Genomic DNA, 11,693 nt, shown 5'->3' on the forward strand with positions numbered 1-11,693 from the left:
TAAGTAACAGTCAGAGAAGTACCTGTTCTGGGCTGGGGTAACAATGAATTATATTTTCCCCATCGATCTTCCAAACACACGGCAATTGCTCTGAATAACTGAATCAACAACCACACAGCCTCAGGATGAGAGCAACACATATTTCATTATCTCCCAAGTGTGATGATTTTAACAGCATTATAGGCATCACAACAATGGACAGAAAGAGAACACACAGGTTTGGGGTTGTCACTATCCTCAACTCCAACATTGTTACCATTGTTCATTAACATATTTTTTTTTCCTAGAAGGAGGAGGGATGTGAAAGAAACTTAGGTGTAATTTTTATCCTCTTTTTCTTGAAATGATATGGTAAGCTATGAATTATCATCTAAACCCAGCTGGTTTCACGTGACTTTTATTATAGTCTTAACACTAACTCACATTTATTAAGTTTAGTAACAGCTCACGCTTAAGAGTTATACAGAATAATTAAGACAGTGCAATCACCGAAAACCTATTGGATGAAAATATTTTAACATTTCCAGCATTTCACAAGACTACGCAGATCCATTCTGTTATTCTTGTCTACACACTGCTGCTACACCCATCCGGAGACTTTGGCCCGTCAGATGCAGGGAGCTCTGGGCAAGTTCCAGGGAATTCACACACAAATTCACAGTTGCTACCAGGTTTTGAACGCGCGGCTGAGCACGTGCCCAGCGGGGTGCGCGTGCCGCCGGGCCGCCCCGCAGGGCGCAACGTGCGGAGCTGTCTGCGGTGCTGAACAGGCGCGGCGGAGGCGCCACCGCCCCCCCCGGCCCCGAGCGTGCGCCACCTCCTCCAGCCCGCATCGGCCACGGCCTGACCCGGGCCAAAAGGCAAAAGAAGAAAACTCCTTTGTCTCACGTCGACATATTGACTCCCTGCTCTTGGGAAGAATCCCTACAAGTCTTTAAAAACTTCCCTTCCAACTCCCTGACAAAGTTCAGCAGGTCTGGGGTTGGGAAACTCTACAGAGTTTGGTTTTACTGACCGCCTGACTGTTCTCAAAGCAAAACATACGGGCAAGGTCATTTTAATGGAAAGACCAGAGTCACCTGCTATGCTGCTAGGCACTGCCCCATAGACTTGCTAGCAGCACAGCTGTTTGGAATTCCTACCAATAAACCAAGGTCACAGCTACCGAAAAGAACCAAGAAGCTGATTACCATTTGCCAGTATTCTAAGTCACCAGGAGTTTCTAACTATTAAGTCTGCCATCAGCAACAATTACTAAACTGTCAGCTTTTGTATTTCCCAACATGTTTTCTCTCATGCTTTGTAGAAGAATCTGTTGAGGTTTAGGCTGTTTTGCTTCCACCAGAATAAGAAAGATACCACACAACAAGCAGAATACATTAACCTTGTTCTGTTCTATAGAAAAGCGTTTCTTCTCTCAATGAAACCTGCTACACTATACCCACTGTTCAAATCTAAGTATGCTTCAGATAAGAATCAGAAAGGAACGTTCAAACTTGAAGAGGACTGACAAATAGCTGGTGCAAACAGTCCTCCAGCACACAACCACCCATCTGTGGGCACGATTTTACAGAATGTGATTCATTCTACTGCACATAGCAGATTATTTGCTTGAATTAAAGGCGCATGTGCCTCCAGAAAACACTCAGCTTTAAAGACTATAGGAAAATCATTACATTAACAGGGTTATGCAGTATTTTCTTTTGCTGGGAGAAGATCCCGTACATTCCTAAACCAAAGTATTTTAAAGGTACTTCTTGTTGTCAGATGCCATCTAACATAAATTTATGATCATAGATGGACACCATTTTTGCTCTGCGTGTTCTTATTTTTTTAAAAGTCAAGTGTCTGTACAGAAACAGACTATGCCTAAATTAAAAAGCTATCAGATATCTAATAGCTAAGGGTGGTACTATGCCCCTTTCCTTCTAACAAGCTCCTTGAAAAAGAGAACTTCCTTTTAATTTGCAAGATGAATGACAGAGCCCCTTGAAGCTGCAGCTCACTCCAGGCCCTGCCATGACTACTGCAGTTTTCAGCGTCTCCCAGACTATAGCATAGGGTATTGCTGTTTTACAGGCAGGTATACCTGTGTCTGTCTGTACTGTCAAGCAGCACTGAAAACTACATTAACCTTGATTAAGTCACATGATTGCATAACCCTTCCTATTAGTATGCATATGTAGTTGCATGCATGAGGAAGTTGTTTAAAACAATCAATAAAAACCCAACCAAAATGACTTAAACCTGTAGGTTTTTAAGATTGTTTTTTCTTATAACACACTTCTATAGGAATGAAAATTTGTAACTCTTTGCATGAAAAAAACCCAGCCGAATCTTGGAGTAACTACTAAGTATAAGCTGATGCATACAGGGACATACAATTATTTGGTTACCTTGAATAAAATTTTCCATTTAAAGTTTCTAGAAAATGCACAGAGTAATTTCCAATTTCTACAGAGATTTTTTTTCCAGCTTTCCTCTTCATGCCCAAAGCACAACTTGTGGGAAGATACACCAGCGAAGAAGGCTCCCACATTGCTGCAGTGCCACTTATCTATTTTTGTACAGATCAAGAAACCTCTTCATCAGTACTCCAGTAGCTTACAGAGATGCTCTTTCACCAGAACACTTGTTTATTGAGTACAATATCACTAAATAGCTTTCAATATCTTTGATATTAATGCAGAGAAACTGGGTTCTGAGCCAGGAATAGGAGTTTTGCATGTGCAGGGACTTGCACAACAGGATCCAATTTGGCAAAGAGTCTTCAGTAACATAATACTTCTCTAACATTACTCTAAGTAGGAGACTATGGTACCATTTCACATTGGAACTACAGCACTCATTGGCACAGAAGCAGGGTACTACACGATTCTTACATTTATTTTTTCTGATGGTTGGTACTACTCTTCTGGAAGACTGGAAAAGCCTTCTTTGCCCTTGAAAGCAGACTTTTCAGCTTTTAGCTCAAGGTATCTCTAATTAATTTGAAAAAGCAAAAGCACCAATGTACCTAAGAGTAACGTATTTTTCTTTTCAAAACTTTGAATTCTACCTTTTGTAGATTTCAGCTGAGCTGAAATTTTAATTTCTTGGTCAAAAAAAATACAACTGAAATTAGAACTAAGTCCCTCGAACAGAACCTGTGACAGTATTTGTGAGACTTACTCTACAGCTTTGATCACTACAGTCCTCCTACCTTTAGCCCTACCTTTCTTGACAGTTTTCCTCTGTTATATTACCAATGGCTGTGCAGCATTAAATAAAACAAGTCAGCAGAAGATGAGTCTTACCCCTCCTCTTAAGCATTCTCCCAGAGTACACTCATATCTGAGACACTGGCACAGTGAAGACAATTAACCTTGCCATTAAGAAAAAGTGCACAGCATGAAATTTAGTCATTGGGAAATAAAAGACAGTTGCAGGACATCTGCTACAGAAGACAGCAGGCATGTCACCAGGAACGCACGTTCCAACCTCAGGGCTAAGCCATCCTATAGCGTAATAACCGCAGGCAACACTCCCTAGCAGGCAGCGCTTCCCGGCACGTCGATGCGCACCGTGTTTCTCTCCGGGGCTGCGGTCCGTTCACCAACTTCAGCAGGCATGCAGGCAGCGCTTCTGCTTCCCGACCAGGGGAAGCGCCAAGCACTCACCGGCGCCGCGCCCCGGGGCAGACCGCCCCGCACCTCGCCCCCCAGCTGTGCCTGCAACCCTCACCGACCCGCAGCAGGAAGCGTTACCTGGATCTCCCTTGCATGGTACACGATGATGAGCCCGAGCAGGATGATAGTGGAGAGGCTAATAAGGCATTTCAGAGCGAGGGAATACAGCGACTCCTGCAAGAGAAAGACACCGGCGCCGCTCAGGGACCGGCGCGCAGGGGCCGCTCCCGCCCCACCGCCCCGGCCCCGGGCAGGGCCCCGTCCGGGCACGGGCCGGCGGCATCTCGGGGCCGGCGGCACCCCGCCGCAGGTCGTGGCGGGAACGCGCTCCTCGGGACGCGGGCGCGACGGGACGCGACGGGACGGACAAGCAGCCCCGCCGCGCTGGGCTCTCCGAGGGGCCGGGACCGCCGCTCCGCGGGGCCGCGGGACGATCAGACCGGCTGCCGGGCCGGGCCAGGCGAGAGGCGGCGGGTACCTTGGTGTAGGCGCCCCAGGAGAGCTCGGTCTCGATGACCATGACGACGATGCCGAACATGCCGAAGATGAGCGCGTAGTCGCTGAGGCGCTTGCGCTTCTCGAAGAGCGCCCGGCGGTGCCCCAGCTTGTAGCCGATGTTCTGGTTCTTCTTCTTGGTGGACTTGCCCCCGCCGTTGTTGGCGCTGCCCGGGCCGGGGCCGGTGCCGGTGCCGGCGGGGCCATAGAGCGCCAGGTTGTTGGAGTTGTTGTGCTCGGGCTTGGAGACCACGATCTCCGGGGCGGCGGGGGTGCCGGCGGCGGCGGGGCTGGCGAGCGGCGGCTGGAGCGGCTGCGACTCGGGCTCCAGCTCGTGCAGGTTCCTGCGGGACGAGCTCAGGTTGCTGAGCGGCCGCATGACGCCGCCGTTGTACCTGCAGCTGCTCATGGCTATTTCGGTGAAGGGGTTGCTCTCCCGGCGCTGCTGCTGCTGCTGGTGATGGTGGTGGTGGTGATGGTGGTGGTGGTGGTGGTGGGTGCTGCCGCTGCTGACACTGCTGCTGGGGCTCGCTGCCTGCTGCTGCTGCAGGCTGTGGCACTGGTGGTACTGAGGGTACTGGTGAGGCTGCCTGGACGCGCCGGCATGGCTGGAGGGGGTGAGCTCGCTGACGTTCAGCTGGCTGCCCTGCCGGGAGGAGGCGGCGGAGGAAAGTGGGGAGGAGTGAGTCCGGAAGGCGCCCGAGAGGGGCGAGGAGGCGCGGAGCAGCAGGGGCAGGTTATCCCCCGCGGCTGCCGCAGCAGCCCCGTAGTAGGCGCAGTTGTTGCACTGGAGGCATGGGCTCTGCTGCTGCTGCTGGAGGCTCTGCTTGTCTTGGCCGTGCTGCTGCTGCTGGCAGTGCGGCGGCGGCCGCTGCTGCTGTTGCTGCTGCTCGGGGCCGAAGCCCGCCGGGAACTGCCGCGGCGCGTCCATGCCGGGGCCGTTAAAGCCGCAGGAGGACCGGGCGGTGGTGCACCCTGCGCAATGCGTTATGGTCGGCAGGGGAGAGTCCTGCTGCCGCCACGAAGGGCCCATCCCGGCTCCCGTAGAATCCAGCCGCCGCGTCCGATTGGTCGGGCGGACCAAAACAACGGGCATCACGTCACCTGAGGGGGGCGGACCGGCCGCGGCGTGAGGCGCAGGGTCCCCCCGCCGCCCCGCCCCGCCCCGGCCCCGCCCGGGGATCCCGCCTCCCGCCCGTGCCGCGCCGCGCCCGCAGGTAAGGGCTGCCCTCGCCCTGCGCCCCCGCGCCCGCCCCGCCCGCCGCGGGGAGCCCCGCGCCGCGGAAACCCGGGGCTTCCCGGGGGCGGGGAGCGCGCCCGCTGCCGGGATCGCCCCCGCTGCCGGGATCGCCCCCGCCGGGAAGGGGCCTCCGCGGCGGGAATCCCCGGCTCCCCCGCCCCCCGGCTCCCCGCCGCCGCTCACATCTGCGCCGTCTCCGGAACATGGGCGCCGCGCCGCGCTCCGGAGCTGTCCAGCAGCGCCTCCCGCCCGCCGTCGCCGCCCTGCAAAACACAGCGTCGCGCCCGCTCCCCTCCGCCGCCCCGGCGGGCCCGCGCCGCCGCCTGGGGCCCTGCCCGCCGCGGGCCGCCGGGGGCGAGCGGCGGAGGCCGCGGCCGGTTGGCGGGGGGCCCTCCCCGGCCCATCCCGGGCCTGTCGCGAACGGGGGTGGGGGGACACACGACGGCTTCTGTCGGCCGCTGCTTCCCTCGGCGGGAGCGCGGTCAGCCGGCCGCCGCGGTGGGAGGCCGCCCCGCGGCGGCGGTTCCGGGGCTGGAGGCCCTCGCCGGGGGGTCGGCGGGAGCGTTACCGTGCGAGGGGATCCGTGTCGCCGAGCAGCTGCGCGCCCCTCCGGCGCCGGCTCCCTGGCACACAGCGCCAGCCCAGTCCTTCAGCTGGTCGCCTGCTACCATTTGGCCTCTTCCCCTTCCTTTCCCTCCCAAACTCTCGCTGAATAATTCATTCCCACCGCTGCCTTTGGCAGAGTAACGCCTGCTCCAGGTAAAGTCTCTTTTCTGCCGCATATTTAAGGGGAAATTCTTTATAGCGAATAATCGTGAAAATGGTAAGTGTTTTACCTTGTTACAGCTGTGCCGTTCTTGTCACCTAGGTGAGATTATAAGAGAGGTTTATTTTTTTTTTATGCCCCCCCCAACCCCAAGTCAGGCAGCACCGTCTTTGCCGCTTGAAAAATCAACTGCTGAATCAGAGTGTTTGAGAGGTTTCCTTACATCTTCAGCTTCTCACTAATGTTAAAAGAGAAAATTCACCAAGCCTTTCTAGGACAAAAGCCACCTCCTTATAATTTCTGTGTCTCACGACATTCAGTTTCCTTTGAAAGTCTACACCCTTGCGTGGCTTGCATTTTAGATATATGAGTGAGGCACTGTCATCAGCGAAGTTTTTAAATATCCTCTGCTATGAAATTTCAATGCCTTCATTTCTAACCGAGGTGTACCTTTTAAAGCAAACTGGGATTGTGTATGCACAATCAAACAACCCTCACTAATGCAGTAAACATCATAGTTGTCCAATAGAGAGAGATTTAGACAGTGACCAAAAATTAAAAATTCCTGAGTATGTCTACACAGCATAGGTTATTTTGGAAAAAGCACCCGTAAATAGGAGTATATGTGATACATATCATCATGCCTTGTGATAATTCGCAATTTAACAACCAAGTTTTGAATAAAAATCCATACACACATTCTTGCATGAAGCAAGATAAAGCACTTTCCAAATAGATCACTCTGTGTTTTTAAATTATGCTAAAGTGTATTTGGATGCTTCCCATTGAACTCAATTCCCCTAAGCACCAAAGACCAAGAAAAAAAAGCTGCTTTTATTTTTAAGAATGAACAGGCTGTTTAACACAGTTTCAGATCTTCCATTGTTTGTTTGAAAAGCACAGTACCATAATTCTTTGTCACTGGTCCTATTCTACCTGTGTTTTCAAACAGATGTGAATCATATGGATCTTAGAAAATGAAAACCTGAGGGAACCCAGGCTTTTATCCCTATGTAAATAAATGTCCTGCACAAGCATGCGGTCCAAATGAATGTTTTGTGAACTAGTTAAAGATTTAGATAGGCCTAGGTTTCATCTTTCTTTTTCGGCTCATGCTGTATCCTTAATGTTTGCTTAAAGATACTTTCTTTTTAAGTGTTCTCCTTAACAGAAGATAAATTTCCTACTTTACCATGAAAGGCTTTTTAAGAAATTTGTAAATCTTCATGTTTTATTTAGAAGTCACCAAGGCTCTGTCCTGTAATTTCATCTACTTCGGTCAGGCAAGGTTCTGTTAGAATTGTGAAGAAAAAATTCATCTTTTTAGAGTCTTGGTAGACTAAAATGTATCATAGCTGTATTCTATATGGGAAAATGATTGTGTTAATTTTTCTGTTTCATATATAAAAATTAACATGTCCCAATTTTAATACCTTTACTGCTGCTATCCTGTTTATTTGTAGAAATGGCAAGGACAGTGCTGTTACTGTTTTGGATGTTTCATTTACTTGCTGGATTGTTTCATTATGCAAATAAACAAATGAATATTCCCGTGTTTAACACAAGAGGTCACACTAATCACACAGCAAGTTGTAAAACTAATCAGCTAGGGTTTTATTTCAGTTCCATTGTGCAGCCTGGAATATCTCATCACAGTTTCAAGGTCTAAAATAAGAATGTTGAGAGTTTGCGTTTACACAGCTAAAGAGATCAACCTTCCTCACTATGACACTGATTAATAAGCTGAAATAAAAAGATGCTATTTATTCTAATGACTTCCCTTTTATAATAATTTTGAAGTTTACTTTTAAAAATGAGTGTATTTGTTTTCAGAAATAAAATATATTCTTTACATGAATTGAATTGTTATGTTCTTTTATATCACAAATAATTAGCAACGGCAGCTCAGAACTGCTAAATCATACTAAACTGGTAACAGTGAACCCTATGAAACAAACATCTGTTTAGGATCAGGAGCTTTTTTTTTCCCCTACCCTTTCATTATATACTGGATGGAACTGCTCTTACTAATTGTCAGAAGTCCTGCTGCTGCTTTGCCAAAGAGGCTGTTTTGACACACACATACACGTGTGTGCATGTGTGTGTGTACACACTTTTGCATGCACACCTTTGCAGAAAGTCAGAGAGAGACGGTTGGTTACTGCAGGTCTCATTTGACAATTATGATTACTGGAGATGTTTGGAAAACAGATTTTTCTTTTGCTAAACCCACGAATTGCAAGAACAAGATAAATACTGTTGAGCAAAACTGTACCAACAGCAGGACAGGAAGCTCAACAGACACAGGAAAAATTAGATTTCTGAGAGGAAAAAAACATTAAGAAATATTTGAAGTGACAGCTAATAGCTAGCCATTTGGAAAAATCACATAACAACCTCCAATGGAGATGCAACCTACAGGTTACAATAAAAGTTACTAGAAAGCTCTGTTGGCTGTTACCCTATTGCCTCTACTCATGCCAGACTCCTGTTAAAATCGCTGGAAACCCTGCATTCATAAAAATGTCTAAAAATACAGAAGGATAGTAACAAAAAGGAAACAAAAGGAATGGGGGGGAAGCCTAGGAAATTCCATTCTGTAACAGTAGTTTGAAGTCAAAGCATAATCTGCACAAGACCTAGGAGTTTCTAGAAAGCACTAAAGGAAACAGCCTTGTTCAGTTAAAAAAAAAATAAAAAAATGCAACCAGGTACACAGCTCAGTGTATACACAGAAGGATGCCATTCAGGGAAAGCAGAGTCACATTAATAAGAACAGAGGTAACACCAGCAGCAATAGGGTGTCACGAGATCATTCAGGGATATCCTTGCAGCAATAAAACTTTGTGAGACAACACCAAATGACGGCAGTACAGCTGCCAAGACGATGGCATGGAAACTAACCATATGAGCCACATGTGCAAATCACCTTTTACATACCATCTGGCAGGGCTTTTACACACCAGATGTCTGATGTTCACCCCAGCAGCTTCTGTTGCCGAGTATTTGTATGCCCTAACTGGAATCCCACCTCTGCTGGACCTGTGCTTTTTTCAAAGACCTTTTGATAATGTTCCACAGTAGTGGGGTGCAGGACAAGGCCTCAAGGACAAGAGTCCAAGTACTGTTAGCCTGATGAATAGAGACATGTTAGAACTTGTAGGGCACAAGCCCTGGGAACAAAGGAGCAAGCTAACTGCAGACTCTTGAGCCGTTGCAGTTGAGACGGCAACCAGACGGACAAAGAGGAACAAGTAGCCAGATAAGGGAACGGATAGTGCCGATAAGGAACTTTATTTATTAAGAAAGTCAAGTAGGAAGAAACCCCCTAATCTTAGAATAGAAATTGTTGCTATGACAAGGTAAACTAATCAGTTCCTATTGTTTTAACGGTGTGCCTTAAATGTCAACCAATCAGTGTTTTTTATGCTTAAGATTTAGCCAATCAGTGTGTAATATGTAGAAGATAGAAACGTATATAATTGTAAGAAAATCACTAATAAAGGGACAACTTGCTTGCATGAAGCTGCATCCCATCTTTTCATTCGCCGCAAATTGGTGACCCCGACGTGATCCGGTGAAGGAGTTGACGTGGAGGGGATCTCGAATCGCCTATCTGAGCGACTTGCAGCGAATCCCACAGAACTTTGAATGGAGCGCTGAAAGGGAGCGGGAGCCGGCCGGCCTGAAATCCCTCCAGAGCTGAGAGGTGAGCTGTGGGAAATCCGTCATGGGGAATCGGACTTTGTCCCCAGAAAGAGACATCTATGAGCTTATGAAAGGTCTTCTTAATAAACATAAGAAAAGTATTTCTGGGCAAGACCTTAAAGCAATGCTCAAATGTGTGCAAGTAAATATGCCCGCAGTGACTGCATCTACAGTTTTTACGCGGGAACTTTGGGATGACACAGGGGTGAAATTGTGGGATTTTGCGACAAAAGGCAATACTGAGTCCCACCGTCTGCTCTCTTCATGGAGAGTTATTTTTGAGACTAAGAAAGCACAGGAAGAAAAGCCAGAGGAAGGAGAGGAGGAGGAATCGCAAGCTCCTATAGCTCTCTCCTTACCAGCCTCTAAGTCACAGTGCTATAGACCCCTGAGTGTCAATGCAGTGGAGCATCCGCCAGAAGAAGATCCCTTTGACCCAGGACTGATAGACCCTGAAAAAGTACCTGATTTATACCCTCCTGTATACCCTCCTGATCTACGTGATGTTGGACAAAAATAAAGAAACAAGCCTTAAAGGAGGGGGATTTGGAAATGGCTAAAACTATAGTTGCTCCGGTCTTGTATACTCAGGGTCAGGCAGGGGGAGCACGATGGGAGGCTCTTTCTTTTTCGGTTGTTAAAGAACCGCACCGCACAGTTACAGAACATGGTATTTCTTCTCCCTATTTTATAACCCTGTTATCTTCTGTGTTTGATCCTTATATCATGACTCCTCATGATTTGAAATCTTTAGCACGATTGTTACTAACCCCGACTCAGTACACGTTATGGGAATCACATTGGAGAGGAGGACTGCAAGCACTCCTACTCATGTATGTTAATCATAATGATGCTGCATTAGCTGCACTAACAATAGAACGTCTTACGGGCATCGGTGCACACGCTGATCCTGTAGTGCAGGCTCAAAACTGCCCCTGTGCGGCTCTCGAGGCAATTAGAGAAGAGGCGAAAAAGGCTTTTTTCCAGGTCCCTGACTTACAAAAGCCACAAAAGGCTTTTACTAACATCACTCAGGAGTCTCGAGAACCTTATATGCAGTTTATTGATAGACTAAAACAGGCTTTGGAACGTCAAGTAGATAATGCGGAAGCTTGGGATATATTGCTAACAAAACTAGCTGTTGAAAATGCTAATGCTGATTGTAAAAGGCTATTGAAGTCTCTTCCCAACCCAAACCCAACTCTGGTGGAAATGGTGGAAGCTTGTAACCGAATTGGTATGGTTGACCACAAGTTTGAAGCTATGGCCGCTGCTTTTGCATTGATGCGTGGTGTGGGAAATTGCTATGGTTGTGGTAAGCCTGGTCATCTAAAGAGAAATTGTCTTGCGCGGGCTGCGGGGAATATACAACAACCTCCTGGGCCTGGAGTTTGTCCGAAAAGTCGGAAAGAACGCCATTATGCTAATCAATGTCAATCTAAGTATGACTTCCAGGGACAACCGATACAGGGAAACCGACCACGGAGCGCGGGGCAGTGACGCGCGCAGACACAAGTGCCACAACTGACATTTTTCAAAAAGCTTGGAGAGAAGTACCGACACCTCAAGTCCCTGTCCAGCAACCTCAGGCAGCGCCGGATTGGACCTGGCAACCTCACACACAGTAACGTTGCTCAATTCCTCGGTTCATTTATTATCAACAAATGTCAAAGGACCATTACCCCCTGATACACAAGCTCTATTAGTTGGTAGATCTTCCACAACATTGTCTGATCTATTTGTTTTACCAGGTGTTATTGACTCTGACAGTGTGGACGAAATCAAAATTATGGCATGGACTCCATTTCCACCTTGT

The 11,693-nt window shown here is 48.2% G+C and overlaps 1 protein-coding gene across 1 annotated transcript in view; it reads right to left on the reverse strand.

Annotated features, from left to right (window-relative positions):
* KCNN2 (potassium calcium-activated channel subfamily N member 2) overlaps positions 1-10,689 on the reverse strand; it is a 78,817-nt gene extending 68,128 nt beyond the window's left edge. The window contains exons 1-3 of the mRNA XM_055791484.1: positions 5,587-10,689; positions 4,147-5,267; positions 3,747-3,842 (exon numbers count right to left, since the gene is read on the reverse strand). Coding sequence (XP_055647459.1) covers positions 3,747-3,842; positions 4,147-5,267; positions 5,587-5,608 — 1,239 coding nt within the window. The 5' untranslated portion in view covers positions 5,609-10,689. The remainder of the gene's footprint in view (positions 1-3,746; positions 3,843-4,146; positions 5,268-5,586) is intronic.
* Positions 10,690-11,693: the final 1,004 nt, after the last annotated feature.

This window comes from Falco peregrinus, chromosome Z (assembly GCF_023634155.1).
Source record: "Falco peregrinus isolate bFalPer1 chromosome Z, bFalPer1.pri, whole genome shotgun sequence".
NCBI classification, from domain to species: domain Eukaryota; kingdom Metazoa; phylum Chordata; class Aves; order Falconiformes; family Falconidae; genus Falco; species Falco peregrinus.